Raw genomic sequence first — 16,526 nt, forward strand, 5'->3', positions numbered from 1 at the left:
ACCCCCCCCCACACCCAGCCTTCTGCCCTGCACCCCCACAGCCCCCATCCCTCTTCCCTCACCCCTGAACCCCCACACACACCCAGCCCTCTGCCCTGACCCCTGAACTCCCCCCCAGGTCTCGGGTCCCAGCTGCCGGCCCCTTGCCAGCCAGCGTCCTGGCCGCAGGCCCCGCTCAGCCCGCTGCCGGCCTCGGTGAACAGAACCCCAGGCTGGCAGCGGGCTGAGCAGGCTGGCGGCGTAAGATCAGCATTTTAATTTAATTTTAAATGAAGCTTCTTAAACATTTTGAAAACCTTGTTTACTTTACATACAATAATAGTTTAGTTATATAATATAGACTTATAGAGAGAGACCTTCTAAAAAACATTAAAATGTATTACCAGCACGCGAAACCTTAAATTAAAGTGAATAAATGAAGATTCAGCACACCACTTCTGAAAGGTTGCCTACCCCTACACTACAGATTGGCTGGTGATTTGCTCTGGCTTGACCAGTATGGACTATGCTTTTCCCTCTATTCCTCTACACTAACTTAATGACTTCCAATGCTGTGCCCCAGGTGACTAATAAGCCCTACTGTTTTGAAAACACTGCATGATGTGCATTAGTCCCTGAAGAGTGTACAAGTCTACCTCAGTTGGACTGGCTGGACAGAGCTCACAATGGGAAGCAGGAGTGCTAGAGCCCAGCTGTTCAATCTAGGAGGTAGTGAGGCTGCATGGCCCACCCTGCAGGAGGCAAAGGGACCCCTTGGGGTCTGCCATGCTACAGGAGTTTCTCCAAGAGACTGTTTAAAAGCTGGGGCATGGCAGAGATCCTGTGGATCCATGACAGATGTTAAGGAGGGGAGTGAGTTCTACACCCTAAGGCCTGCTGTGGCAAACATGCCATCACCTGCAAATAGGTAGACGTCCTCACATTAAAGAGGAAGATTAAGAAGAAGAAAAAATACTCCGCTCATTCCTCTTGTTGTACACATCTGTCCTATGTACACAAATGTTCTTATTACTGCCTCCCTTCACCACTCCTGCCTCCAACTGCTTGTGGCACCCACTTGCCAGGCCTGGAGCAGACCAATGGTCCGTTTAATGAGGTATCCTCTCTCCCATAGAGAATGCATCAGCCTCTCACACTATACCTAGTTATGTTGAAATTATAAGCTTTTTTGCACAGGACCTGTCTTCCAGTCTCTGTTTGTAGAATACCTTCTACACGGGGATGCTGATCTTGATTGCGGCATGTCAAGGTGCTACCACAGCACATACAATAATAATGCAGAGAAGACAGGTCTTTAATTAGGCATGATTCTTGCAGCAGATCTTGTACAATTCATCCTAATACCATTCATGCATGAGACACACTTTATGTAGGTGGGATCCCTAAAAGGCGAGAGCATTAGAACTCAAATATCCCTCAGGCTGAAGTTAAAGAAGGGGATCACAAACACAGCTGTGGGTCTAGTGGAGGGCTATTCCCATAGCTCTGCCATGTCCAGGGCAAAGCTATAGTACAATACAATTCCTGGTAGGATTGCCAAGTGCCCGGTTTTCGACACCAAAAGTCCAGTTACCACAGGTTGGGGGTGGAGGAGGTGCCGGGTCATCAAACCCCCACCAGCCCCTGTTCAGTCAGGGCTGCATCCTACCTGCATCTTGTGGGCAGACAGGCAGGCAGGCTCCGTGTCAGACTGCAGCTACAGAGCAGAGGGAGCCCAGGCGGGAGTGGGCGAGGGAGATGCAGAGGATCCAGCAATGAGGAAAGGGAAGGGGGCAAGCAGCAAGCGATGGGGGGAGAGGAGGCAAGGGGAGGGGAGGAGAGGAGCGAACAGTGGTGGTGTCTGGGAGAGGCAAAGAAGGGCGGGACTTGGAGGAAAGAGGTGGGGTAGGGGCAGGGCAGGAGGGTCTGGTTGTCAGCAATTAGAAAGTTGGCAACCTTAATTCCTGGTAGCTACTAGTACTGCAGCCTCACTGTTTAAACAAAGTTTTATTGAAACTGTGGAGCTTAGGGCTGTTGAAACTGTCATCTGATGTATGACAGTACTGTACTAAACACAGCACCATCTGGGAGAAGGCTGTGTGACAGCCTTCCAGCTACTTTGGCATTTCCATAGTAAGAAGGGTAGGGCATTCAGAATTGGGAGGAGATCCTTCACAGCCTTCCTAGAAATGATTTAAAAATACAGGGCCAAATTCTCTGCCGGCACAACTCCACTGAAGTTGAAGATGTAATGATACCCCAGTCAGAGTTATTCTAGCAAAGAATGTGGCCTACGCTTTGTTCAGTTCTGGACCTACACAGACATGGGATCACATTAATTTGTCTGCTGAGGAGAAAATTGTGGAGAAGAGGAAATTGCAAGGGCTAAATTTCACCAAAATATCCATTTTCATAAAATTCCATGAAGTATAATCTTTGGCTGAGCTCTAGTGTGCAAATTCCTTTTGAGAGTCCTTCATCTGTACATAATCCTAGTCACCTGTCTAGCTAAAATTTAATTTTCCCAGAATGGAAACACACACCTAATTTACCCGGGACTTTGTTTCAATTTATTGCTATGACTCACATTCTCAGGTCAATGACAACAGATATCTGTACACACAAACCTTTGAGCAGGCATATATAATAATCAAAATGCTCTGTGCTTTAAACCTCCACTACACCCTTTGCCACACCCTAACATTTTAAGCAGAGACTCAAAGAGCTTGGCTTGCTTAGCCCAAACAAAAGAAGGCTATGGGGAGATATGATTGCTCTCTATAAATACATCAGAGGCCGGGATAAATACCAGAGAGGGAGAGATGTTACTTAAGTTAAGCACTAATGTGGACACAAGAACAAATGGATATAAACTGGACATCAACAAGTTTAGGCTCAAAATTAGAGAGATTTCTAACCACCAGAGGAATGAAGTTCTGGAACAGCCTTCTAAGGGGAGCAGTGGGGGCAAAAAACCTAACTGGCTTCAAGACTGAGCTTGATAAGTTTATGGAGGGGAAGTTATGATGAGATTGCCTTACCATGGAAAGTAGCTGATCTGCGACTGCTAGTAGCAAATATCTCCAGCAGCCGGTGATGGGACACTAGATGGGGAGGACTCTGAGTTACTACAGAGAATTCTTTCCCAGGTGTCTGGCTGGTGGGTCTTGCCCACATGATCAGAGTATAACTGATCACCATATTTAGAGTCAGGAAGTAATTTTCCCCCAGGGAAATAGACTAGCAGAGACCCTGGGGGGTTTTCATCTTCTTCTGCAGCATGGATCATGGGTCACTTGCAGGTTTAAACTAGTGGAAATGGTGGATTCTCTGTAATTTGAAGTCTTTAAATCATAATTTCAGGACTTCAGTAACTCAGACAGAGGTTACAGGTCTATTACAGGAATGGGTGGGCAAGGTTTTGTGGCCTGCAATGTGCATGAGGTCAGACTATATAATCATGATGGTCTGTTCTGACCTTAAAGTCTATGAGTCTATGAGTTAAATGGGTATGGGCACAGGGTTTTTATGACATGAAACAGGTTCAGAGATCATGAAAAATATGTATGCCAATCATAATGCTGTTCTTACAAAATATCCTTGGTAGTTAATTCTCTGAGATTCAGGTATGAATGCAAAAGTAATTTGATACAAACCATTTGCACCAAGATTTGAATGAAAGCTTCCATTTGTATTTTTTTATCAAGTTAAAAGACTTAAAATAATTTTAATCTGTAGTCTCTCATGGGACTACTCATATGCTTAAATTTAAGCACATGCTTGAGTGTTTTGCTGGATCAGGGTCAGAGTGCTCAGCATCTTGCAGGATAAGGGCCCCTGGAAGTGGCATGCCCTCAACAAATCCCATCCCCTCCTCCCATTATTGATGCTTTACACACTAGTTGATATCATGAATTTGATTGGCTTGGCATTCAGAAATAATGCCGGCCTCTACCAAGCCACCTATGTTAAAGAAATATTTTAACTGTGAAAAGCTAGAGACTACAAGCAATAGGGGTGCACTGTTTTGTTTCTGATTTCACAGTATGCATAAACACCTTCCCTGGCTGATGTCAGTGTTTCACAACTATTGAATTATCATATTTCTGCAACACAGAACACTCTTGAGAGAGAGGTCAATGGTATTGGAAATAGCATAAGAAAGTTAAGGATGCATAATCTGGTTTTCAAAAAATCCATTAACCAAAATAGCAAATTTCCATCAACCTCTCTACACTCTCCTGCAAAACACACATTTGGGGATATTTAAATGTGTGTTAAAAGACCATTTCCTATTATATTTCCCATCTCATGGCTCCTTTGGGAGAACCTAATTCATGAGCAAACAATTCCCAGACCAGATAACTAAGTTCTTTGCTGACCTCTTTCCATACAACCCAACAATAAGAGAGCTCCAGCCTCTGTATTGCCACTTTCTGGTGGTGTTTATTCTGCTTTACTGCTGATGTAATGGAAAGAAATTAACATGCTATCATCATCATCATCATTAATTATTATTATTATTATGCTAAAGACTGCAAGGAAAAGTGGAGTTACTTGAAAGTTTAAATTTTCCATGAAAAAACAAAGTGCCATATAATCATTGGGTGGGTACAGAAGGTCAAAAAATATTCTGTATTATTTTATATTATAAATTATATTTTTTTCCCCAAAAAAATGTTAATACAACTCAACTCATTCTGAATAGTGTCTCTCATACACACCACCCCAGGTATATTACAGAGTTGGGACTGAATTGTCCTTGGACTCTTCATGCATGTGAGGAGAGAGATAAGTATGGAGAAAGTGTCGTCTTGTTCCAGCCCCCACCACATTCCCCCAGCAAGGGCTAGGAACAAATGTAGTCCCTGCAATCAAGGAACTGTAAAGATTGTTCCCTCCTAGCACCCTCGGGGGAGCAATTCATTGTAAATGGAATGGGTAGGAGACAGGGACCTACCTCACTCCCCTTCATGTCAGCCCACAGGGCCAGCCAGACATAGGAAAGTGAGCAGGCTGCATACGTCCCCTGTGCACTGGGGATTTCAGGGATAGTTTGTACATCTGGAACTCAAGCCATTCATCCATGCTGACTCTCTGGGGGCCAGGTGGCTCCACACTGACCCCAAGGAGGGCAAAGTACTATAATCTGGTTTCTAAATAATAGAGGGAGAAAAAAAATAAGAAATGCAGGCAAGGGGGTGGGGGAAGGAAGTTTTTCAGAGCCGATTTGGGAGATAGCTGATGAGCCAGAAAGATACAGGAGACTTGTTCCAGGTGGCAAGAGCTGCAACGAGCACTCTCCTACTGACACTGGTGAGGTGTGTCTGAAAAACCAGGTATGGAGAGAGAGAGAGAGAGAGAGAGAGAGAGACAAGGGGCCTGATCCCAAGAGAAACGGAGTGCCTGAAACATCCACTGAAGTCAATAAGAGATATGGTCCCTCTCAGGCTCAGGCTTGAAGTCAGTGAGGTAGTCTGGAGAAATTCCATCCTGAAATGAATGGGGAGCCAATGGAAGGGGAGTGTGATGTGGTAGGTTTTGCTCGTTAAATTCCTTTCAAATGTATGTTGTAACTCAGATACCTTTGAAATCTTCAATGTTAGCATATTATTTAGTACTCAGTACTTCATCCATCTGGCATGGATATTAGCAGTGGAAACTATTTCCAAGCCAGTACTTGTCTTCTCCTTGCCACTTACACTCAGGATTCATTGTTCAGCTTTAGCTCTCCATATATAACTAACTCAGGGAGACTAAATAAAAATGAAGGTGGGTGGGAATCTATTATGCATAGGAACCAATAAGTTCAGTTTCCTCTGCAATTCAAAACCATATCAGCTTCTGACAGATTCTCTTTAAACTGTGTCATTCTCTACTGCCCTTGAATATATGAAAGGAGACATGGTGTGTATATGGGAAAGGGCAGTAGTGGGGTGGAAGGTACCTAATGGTGTCATATTTCAAGCTAGCATCTATGCTTACTGGGTTATCTTGGCATTTAATAAAGTGTGCAGTGAGCATTTCAAGTGGATATGGTTATGGCTAAATGAACACTGACCATTAAAGAGCATCTCTTCTGCCCAACCCTCAGGATTTATGTCTGCTCCTACTGGAGAAATAACTTACAGTACTGAGCACAGGTTAAAACTTGCACCTTGCTTGTAAGACAATGCTGCACCAAGTAGCAATGTGTAATTGTACTCCCCTACATGCCTTCATAGTTAGCTATATATCAATACCACACCTAAAACCTGTATAGCCATGTGTGTATTTTATATGGCTGCCTACCTGTGTAATTAATTACTTGTACACATCCTTATAAAATATGAAGAGCTTTAAAATATGTCTTAAAATTTTCCGTTTTTGAGAGATTTCAAATTCTCAAACACTTCAGTTATTCTTATACAAGAGACTCACTCTTATAACTGTATTTTAAATGCCCAAGGGCCATACTCCATTTAGCTTAATGGTCATGTTATATACTGAAGGGTTGTTATGGAGACTGTTCTGAAGTATTCCTAGAAATTTCAGTGTATAATTAGTGGTGGATGCTACAACACAACTATCAAGTTATCTCCATGGAAACAACCAGAAAACCTATACTTTTTTGGTTGCAACAAGTGATCTGCATCAACACTGCTTTTTATAGACCTTTAAGATACTATTAAGGGCTCACTGATTGCTTTGTTTGTTAGTTAAGTTCAGCTTAAATATACAGGGTAAAATTCTCTCTTTGATCCATATGTCTAGCTCCCATTGATTTCAACAGAAGTTACCTATGTGCCACCACGGATGGAATATATTCCATACAAAGTAGATTGATGACATTATCCTTATGATTAGTAAGACTGAGGATGATATATATGTTAGAGATGGAAGAAGTTAACTTTAAAAAAATCTTCCTATTTTCCTGGAAATCCCTTCTTCCACTCGGCTCTTCTCTGAAGCCTTGAGAGCATGGAAACTCACTCTCTAACTGAAAGTTAGACACGGCTCACAGCAATGCCACTCAAGGCACTGGGCAGAAGAGTGATACAAGAGTCTCTCTCTCTCCCCCTGGTGCCGGGCACACCACTACACAGTTCTTCCAGATCAGGGAGTGAGGTTGGGAGCAAGATTCTTATACTTTGCATCGAAGCCGTGGCTAAAGATAATATGCAGTACAGATAAAACTCCAGTCAGAGTTTATTCAGTTCTTGTATAAGCAATTTGATAAGTTCCAAACCAAGGAAGGAAGGTGACTGTCAGCCAAGAGCTACTCTCACGTTAGTTTGAGTATACCTGTACACCGAGAGGAAAATATATTTTAATCTCGAACACTGACTGGTCACATGCAATATAACATAACATTATGTTGTATAGAAGCTTTTACACAAGTGATCACACAGGGCCAGTTTGTGAACCCTTTAGGCCCACTGGTGAGAAATTTGTTACATCAGTGGTTCTACTGACTTCACTAGGAGTGACCCATTTGCATCCATTACCTTTGAAAGGACTTCTCCTGTGAGTAACTACATATCAGCAGGACTAAGGGGTTCACAACCTGACCCATAATATTTTACAGTGTTAATTCAGCTAGAGAGCTAAACGACAACTAATAGCACAGCAAGAGGAAAATTAAGAGGCACAGGAGTGAGAGAAAGACATTTTAGGGGAGGTTCAAAGACAGTGAAATGTTGATAAGGCAGAGCAAGTCAGAAATCTTTGTCTTGCTTTCCTTGGTACTTTAGCTGCTGTTCCAGATGGCTGGAACTCCAGCAGAGAATGCCTTTGGCCATTAGATTGTGTGAAGAAATGCAGAGGCAGCCAACAGAGCTAGATTTTGGACTTCATGAAGCTCATGGCCATGAGCCCCCCGGGTCTGGGAGAATCTTGGCTTTCTTTAAAAAAACAAACAAAAGCACAGTTCTAGCCCCTTCCTGTTTGTTAGGGTGACCATATTTCCCAAAGGGAAAATGGGACACTGCGGGGAGCTGGCCCAAGCCCTCCCCGCCCACCCAGAGCTGGCCCAAGCCGTTTGCCCGAGCCCTGCCTGTCCCCCACCCAAGCTCTGCCATCCCCCCACCCGCCCCTGTGCAAGGCTGGCATCGCCACTCACCCCCTTGCACATTTCCTCCTCACCGCACCCCACTTTTTTGACAAAAGTGGGCATTTGACCCATTTGCTCTTGCCAACTGATCAAGTCAAAGACAAATTGGACAAATACCCAATTTTGCCAAAAAAGTCAAGACGCCCAAGACAGGGCTTAAAAAAGGGACTGTCCCAGCCAAAACGGGATGTATAGTCATCCTACTGTTTGTAGATAGCCTTCAGATGTAAACAGATCTAATCCATTTTCATGAATCTGTGCTACACTTCCTCAGCGGGAGTCTGTGAGGGCATAAAACACACGTACAAAGCGAAATTATTCAGTTTGGGGGGCATCCTAAAGAACCATCTCACTAACCCAGCTTTAGGCTGGCTCTGTGCATAGTGCTAGGATCACACCAGTCAGTTATATTTGAGATGAGGAAAGCAAGATATTGTTCCAGAAGCCCCCACAAAAGTACTAAAGCCTTGTCTGGCAGCCAGTATTAGCCATAAGAGGGATTGGGGAGGGGCGTAGAAAGAGACAAGGCCAATGAGGTAACCTGTGGCAAATATATCCAGCGATAATAAATAAGGAGCTAGTGCAGTTATCTGATGACAGGGGTGACAGGATTGTGCTTCTTTTGTGTGTGAAATAGCTAATAGCAGCAGTCTGCATACGCTGCAGCCTGTAGAGCTGGGATCTGGGGAGACCACAGAGAAGGCAGTTCCAATCTTCAAATCAGATTACAGTAACTCTTTGCAGTCAGAGTACAAAAAGCCAGTAGAAGAGCCAATGCAGTTTGACTTCAATTAGATTAGATTCATTTTTTTATCCTTGGGAGGAAGAGAAAGAAAAGGAAGCATCCAAATCTATTCCCCATCCTCCTCTTCGCAATAGACTAATTCAGTAGGGACCTGCTGGGTACAGGCCAAACATACAACAGTTCACCAAAATATTAATGGGATAGCTGTATATAATCTGACATATGCTTACATTCCCATAAACTTCAGAGCATTGATCAAATATAGCACTGAGAAGCAATGACATTATTCCTCCTAACTCAGCAATTTAAACTGCGGCTGTCGCCTAATTCCTAGAGACCCCACATGTTTAATCTCTCGATACAGATTAGCAGCCCTAATCTAAATAAACCTCACTGACAGCACTATTAGAGCTCATTAGAGTTCTCACCAGATGTTTCAGTTTGTGTATACAAAGGACTCTGTTTTTTCATTCCAATATATGACCCATGATACTAACATATTTTGTGAATTAAAACATGCAGTCTCAACATAGCTTCAAATTCTTGTTCTTCTGGGGGTAAGTCAATACAAAGCAGAGACAAAGGATTCTATCTTTGTACATCTTAAAGGTAGTTTTTGTTTTATGGACACTTCTCAGTGTTTCTCACATGTCTATACAGCTATGACTAATACACACAATATTTGCTTTTAAACTGAATGTGCAGAGTGCATTTATTAGTCTGAATATCACAGAGTGTACATGCAGACTGATCCTGAGGTACTCAGCAATGTGTCAACACCAGAACTGTCAACAGCTTTTACAGTGTAGTTGTAGCCATGTTGGTCCCAGGATAGTAGAGAGACAAGGTGAGTGAAGTAATATCTTTTATTAGACTGACTTCTGGGCCAGACCTGAAGAAGAGCTCTGTGTTGCTCAAAAGCTTGTCTCTTTCACCAGCAGAAGTTGATCCAATAAAAGATATTACCTCACCCACCTTGTCTCTCAAACAGTTGTTACAGACCGAAGAACCTGAAAAACTCCTGTGGTGACTAAGTTGCTGCAGACAGTCAAAGTATTTTAAAAAACAAGTTATGCCCCTAGACCAGTTTTGAACTGAATGAAAATAAATAGACAAGGGGACCAGATATGTAGATTGCATAAAGAATGTCTAACTGTATCTGTTAAGCAGGATTCTTTAGGGATCATTGATGGTATATTGGTGCATCAGTGCGTAAGAAGACATGAAGTGATGGCCGCTATCACAGTATCAGTTCACCAGTCACATAGGTACAAAGCATCCGAATGGAAAACAGATTCTTGATTCTCTGAATCTCCCTCGAGGCCTGGGCTGCTGAGGACTACAGCACTCTCCTTTCTTGGCTAATTCTCAAGACAAACACATTCTGGCCTCAACTGCTGCTTCTTTCCAACTGCTGGTGAAAACTCCAGTCAGTCTGAGAGTTTAAGACGATGACTTGGGGCACAACTCAGTCCAAGAAAAATGCTTGTGTGGGAATATAATGCTGCTGCTGCTGCTGCTGCTGAGATCCAGTGGGGGGGAGGGGAAAACTTACAACCATGGGCACATCTCCCTCATTTTGTGTGTCTAGTTTTAAATAGTTTCTATTATTTCCTATTTACATTAACTTTCTTCCCCTTTCTCTGTCATTTTTAAAAGAATATTACAAGTGTGGCTAAAATACATTTTACAATATTAGGTAAAGCTAAATCTGAATCTGCCGCTATGGTATCTTGTGCTGTAATCCACTCAATCCTTATATGCTGTCCAAGGTTGGACGACCTCCAAAGGACACCTAGCTGCCGCGGAAAGTGGTGTTGGTGATTCGGTAGGTCTCTCTCTTCTGAATGAGTTGGTAGTTAAACCAATGCCCTGCTCAGTGTTGGATGGCAATATGATGCAATAGAAGCCATCCTTCAGATGAAGCAGCAGACCCAGAGTCCTGAGCACTTGTGGTCACGATATATCCCATGACAATTTTATAAGACTTGGTGTATTAACTCCTCTGGTCTGGCCAAATTCCAGTTCAAGTGCTTATATTCTGCCCATCCACCCCTCACCCCCCACAGAACTATTGGTATAAAATAGTCTTCTCTGCTTCCTCTCCCAAAACTGTTGGGTAATATTTCTATATTTTGTTAAGCAGCTGCTGAGCTGCACCCTAGAGGTGGCTGCAATTCAGCAGTGGTATGTATGTATTCCTTACGTACTTCACAAGGGTATTGTGAAGCTTAATACAATGCTTGTAATGTGCTTTGAGACTCTTGGATGAAAGGCATTACAGAAATGCAAAGTACCAGTTGTATCATTATTAACTGGAGCTAGACATACCACATGTACCTGGTACCTGCATCCCCTTTATACTCGAGACAAGGCATATAAATGATTATTGAGCAACAGTGTAGACATTGTAATAAAGGTTACAAAAAGGTAAGAAAACTAATTTTCTCCTTTAAAATAGTTATTTTGATTTGGATAAAAGAACTTTAATGCAAACAAACTTAACCTTTATGGACTGATTCCAAGAAAACAAACGTTCACTAAATGACCATGAACGTTTAGGGCTATATCTTTAGCTAGTGTAAGTTGGTGAAACTCCATTGACAACAATGGCATGACCATATTTTGTGAAGGCTACATCTAGAGCTGGCTCTGAACAAAGCCCCCAAATCTAAACATCCCTGAACTTTGGGACAGCTTTGATCCAGATACAGAGTTTGAGACTCTGAACCATTTCAGATGGGGAAGGCCCAAGTCTGCTTTACAATAACATCTCCCACTACTTCTCGTCCTCCTGTCTTTTGATAGTTCATAAATACTACACACAGAACCTCTTCTCCTTATGCACATCATCAGCTAACAGAGTTAGCTATTCCCATGTAGAATGTACCTCTGCCGAGTACATAATATTTTAACAGCAAGCTTTAAATCAATTGACTTGCTACCAAGGAACAACAAGAAGGTTAAGGCACTAAAACCTCCACAGCCAGACTCTTCTAGGAGAAATTCAAGCCAACAAAAATTCCATGGGACTAGCAGAGTTTTACTGAGACAGACTTCAGAAATACTTAGTACAAAAACAGTGACGCTCCTTTCCCGCAGCCACCAGAACAAAGACCGAGGAGTCATTTTACTGCCATTTGTAAACAAATGTATTATACAAATCCATTAAAAAAGCAGTTTCATTCATTTTAGTGGGAAAAACTTGAGGACAAACTGCTCAGGGGAGTTGAGGCTTCAGGGTATCACACATGGTAATGATTAAACTGGGTAATTTACATATAGGAAATGGAGTCAAACCAGCCCTTCTGACTTTATATACTGTGAATAGTTTAACAGTTAAGCCATTAACTACTCAGTACAAGTATCACCCATTTCAGGTTGCCATCAGGTAACATTGGGCCAAATTCTGCCCTCATAGAAGCCAAAGGGAGTTGTGACATTGGCTTCTATGGGTCCAGGTTTTGGCTTTGTGGTTCTGAAAACCAGTGCTTCTGGGAAGGAAGAGGCAATAAGGGAAATAATTGCTGGCAGACACCGATGTGATTCTCAGCAGCAGTATCTCACAAGAAATACCACCTATGGAAAGTATCTAACTGCAGTGCTTGGAGCCAATACGTCAGATTCTTAGCTGGTATGGCCCATTATTTTGGGGGTAGCCACAGGTGACTGATACGGGCTGCCTCAACTCTGCTATGTGTAGAGTATGAAATAGACAGATGTACCTTGTGTCTAATTAGAATGACTGGAGGAAATACAGGTATATGGAGGTTCAACTAGCTCACAGTATACCCACTGGAGATAGAGATCCTCCAAGTTCAGCTGATGGTCTCTCTTACCTTTGCAAGGAAACTCCAGGCTGCATATTGCCATGAGGATGTGATGCTTTTTAGCTTCACTGTGTGCAACATCAGAAAGAATCCCAACAGTCCACTGTAAAGGATTGAAAAAGTTTCCATTAATAAAGAGAATTCTCTTAGCTTCTATTAGCCAGAATCTTACAGGTTTCTTGATATCTCTTTTCCTATTACAAAGCTAAACAAATGTCCCACAGGTAGTGTTGTTCAAGAACTGGAGTTGGTGATTTGGTAGACAAAGAACTTATTTTATGTCCAAGAGACCCTGTTTTTTTCCAGTCAGGGGCTGCAGTATAAGTAAGAAATTTGATGACCTCATGCTTGGTCTTTAATGGGTGCCAAAATGCACTAGCATAATCCATGCTCTACAGGTGACTGGAAACATGAAGTCAAATTCTGATGTTCCAATGGCTCTCATTCAAATCATTCAAGATTTCAATGGGAGCCAGACATATACATTTGGCCCATATTCTCACTCAGTCCAACTTCTGTGATCGCTTGAGCTGAAACAACCACTGGAGAATTTCAGTTTCTAATATTGCCATGTTGCTTAACCTTCCTAAAGACACAAACTTCAAATTAAAATGTCAAATGTATCTTCAATTATGGTGGATAGAGAATAAATTAATAAATCTGTAGTGTTGGGGAATAAGACGTCCTGATGCTCTTAACTGACAGATTAGGTGAATTCACAGAGCCATTGAGGGTTAACTAGTGAGGGGAAAGGAAGAGATTCAAAGAAATGCTTCAAAAATACTTATGCAACACATTGTGGCATGGCTAATTCAATGGACCAGGGGCATAAAGGGTTGCAAGACATCATCACTAGCAGCATGGGAGAGTGTGATGGGGTAATGAGGGTAAGGGTATGTCTACACTACAAAATTAGGTCGAATTTATAGAAGTCGGTTGTTTAGAAATCGTTTTTATACAGTCGATTGTGTGTGTCCCCACATAAATGCTCTACGTGCATTAAGTCGGCGGACTGCGTCCACAGTACCGAGGCTAGCATCGACTTCCGGAGCATTGCACTGTGGGTAGCTATCCCACAGTTCCCGCAGTCTCCGCCGCCCATTGGAATTCTGGGTTGAGATCTCAATGCCTCAAAAACAGTGTGGCGGGGGATTCTGGGTACATGTCGTCAGCCCCCTCCCCCCCCGTGAGAGCAACGGAAGACAATTGTGTCACGCCTTTTTTCCTGGGTTACCTGTGCAGACGACATACCACGGCAAGCATGGAGCCTGCTCAGCTCAGCTCACCATCACCATATGTCATCTGGGTGCCGGCAGACGTGGTACTGCATTGCTACACAGCAGCAGCTAATTGCCTTTTGGCAGTAGACAGTGCAGTATGACTGGTAGCCGTCATCGGCTATCTGGGTGCTGGCAGCTGTGGGACTGCATTGCTATACAGCAGCAGCTCCTTGCCTTTTGGCAGCAGATGCTGTATTACGATTGGTATCTGTCGTCGTCGTACTCCTCAGTGAGTTCGGTCAGAGGCGCCTGGGCAGACATGTTTTGTCTCCTGGAGACTCAGTCCTGCTGGCAGTCCTATTGCACCGTCTTGACGATGATGGCTAGCAATTGTAATGCAGCATTTTCTGCCAAGCACCCAGAAGATGCCGATGGCTATCAGTCATGCTGCACCGTCTGCTGCCAGCCTAAGATGTAAAAGATAGATGGACCAGATTTGTTCTGTATTCATGTGCTTTCCCCCTTCCTCCTTGAAATCAACGGCCTGCTAAACCCAGTGTTTTGAGTTCAATCTTTGGGGGGGGGGCCATTCTGTGCAACAGTTGTTTGTGTTTGTGGTTCTCCCTGATGCACAGCTACCTTTGTTGATTTTAATTCCCTGTAAGCCATGTCGTCAGTCGTCAGTCGCCCCTCCCTCCCTCCGTTTCGCGGCTTTTTTGAGCCCAGACGCCATAGCACTGGGATCATGGCGCCCACTCAGATCACCGCGGCAATTATGAGCACTATGAACACCACACACATTATCCTGGAGTATATGCAGAGCCAGAACCTGCCAAGGCAAAACCAGGCGAGGAGGCGACTGCAGCGCGGCGACAAGAGTGATGAAGAAATAGACATGGACATAGACCTCTCACAAAGTGCGGGACCCAGCAACGTGCAAATCATGGTGTTAATGGGGCGGGTTCATGCCGTGGAACGCTGATTCTGGGCCCGGGAAACAAGCACAGACTGGTGGGACTGCATCGTGTTGCAGGTGTGGGACAATTCCCAGTGGCTGCGAAACTTTCGCATGCGTAAGGGCACTTGCATGGAACTTTGTGAGTGGCTTTCCCCTGCCCTGAAGCACCAGAATACCAGGATAAGAGCAGCCCTCACAGTTGAGAAGAGAGTGGCGATAGCCTTGTGGAAGCTTGCAACGCCGGACAGCTACCGGTCAGTCGGGAATCAATTTGGAGTCGGCAAATCTACTGTGGGGGCTGCTGTGATCCAAGTAGCCAACGCAATCAAAGAGCTGCTGGTATCAAGGGTAGTGACTCTGGGAATCGTGCAGGTCATAGTGGATGGCTTTGCTGCAATGGGATTCCCTAACTGCTGTGGTGGGCGATAGACGGAACCCATATCCCTATCTTGGCACCGGAGCACCAAGCCACCAAGTACATAAACCAAAAAAGGTACTTTTCAATGCTGCTGCAAGCCCTGGTGGATCACAAGGGACATTTCACTAACATCAACGTGGGAAGGCCGGGAAAGGTACATGATGCTCATGTCTTCAGGAACTCTGGTCTGTTTCAAAAGCTGGAGGAAGGGACCTTCTTCCCGGACCAGAAAATAACCGTTGGGGATGTTGAAATGCCTATAGTTATCCTTGGGGATCCAGCCTACCCCTTAATGCCATGGCTCATGAAGCCGTACACAGGCAGCCTGGACAGTAGTCAGGACCTGTTCAACTATAGGCTGAGCAAGTGCAGAATGGTGGTAGAATGGGCATTTGGACGTTTAAAAGTGCGTTGGCGCAGTTTACTGACTCGGATAGACCTCAGCGAAACCAATATCCTCATTGTTATTGCTGCTTGCTGTGTGCTCCACAATATCTGTGAGAGGGGGAGACATTTATGGCGGGGTGGGAGGTTGAGGCAAATCGCCTGGCCACTGAGTACGTGCAGCCAGACACCAGGGTGGTTAGAAGAGTACAGCAGGGCGCGGTGCGCATCAGAGAAGCTTTGAAAACCAGTTTTGTGACTGGCCAGGCTATGGTGTGAAACTTCTGTTTGTTTCTTCTTGATGACCCCCTCCCCCCACCCGGTTCACTCTACTTACCTGTAAGCTAACCACCCTCTCCTCCCCGCTTCGAGCACCGCTTGCAGAGGCAATAAAGTCATTGTTACTTCACATTCATGCATTCTTTATTAATTCATCACACAAATTGGGGAATAACTTCCAAGGTAGCCCGGGAGGGGTGGGGGAGGAGGGAAGGAAAAGGACACACTGCACTTTAAAACTTTAACACTTATTGAAGGCCAGCCTTCTGAAGCTTGGGCAATCCTCTGGGCTGGAGTGGCTGGGTGGTCGGAGGCCCCCCCCCACCGTGTTCTTGGGCATCTGGGTGAGGAGGCTGCAGAACTTGAGGAGGAGGGCTGTTGGTTACACAGGGGCTGTAGCGGCGGTCTCTGCTCCTGCTGCCTTTCCTGCAGCTCAACCATACGCTGGAGCATATCAGTTTGATGCTCCAGCAGCCGGAGCATCGACGCTTGCCTTCTGTCAGCAAGCTGACGCCACCTATCCTCTTCAGCCCGACACTTGCTCTCTTCAGCCCGCGATTCAGCCCGCCACCTCTCCTCTCGTTCATATTGCGCTTTTTTGCACACTGACATTGTCTGCCT

At 44.3% G+C, this 16,526-nt stretch overlaps 1 protein-coding gene across 3 annotated transcripts in view; it reads right to left on the reverse strand.

Moving 5' to 3' along the window:
• TMEM241 (transmembrane protein 241) overlaps nucleotides 1-16,526 on the reverse strand; it is a 79,412-nt gene that overhangs the window by 20,462 nt on the left and 42,424 nt on the right. For all 3 annotated transcript variants that reach the window (XM_026661606.1, XM_026661600.1, XM_026661597.1), the window contains one exon: nucleotides 12,656-12,749. In XM_026661606.1, the coding sequence (XP_026517391.1) occupies nucleotides 12,656-12,749 (94 nt within the window). The remainder of the gene's footprint in view (nucleotides 1-12,655; nucleotides 12,750-16,526) is intronic.

Source organism: Terrapene carolina, unplaced genomic scaffold (genome assembly GCF_002925995.2).
Source record: "Terrapene carolina triunguis isolate 2854851 unplaced genomic scaffold, T_m_triunguis-2.0 Scaffold58, whole genome shotgun sequence".
NCBI lineage: Eukaryota > Metazoa > Chordata > Testudines > Emydidae > Terrapene > Terrapene triunguis.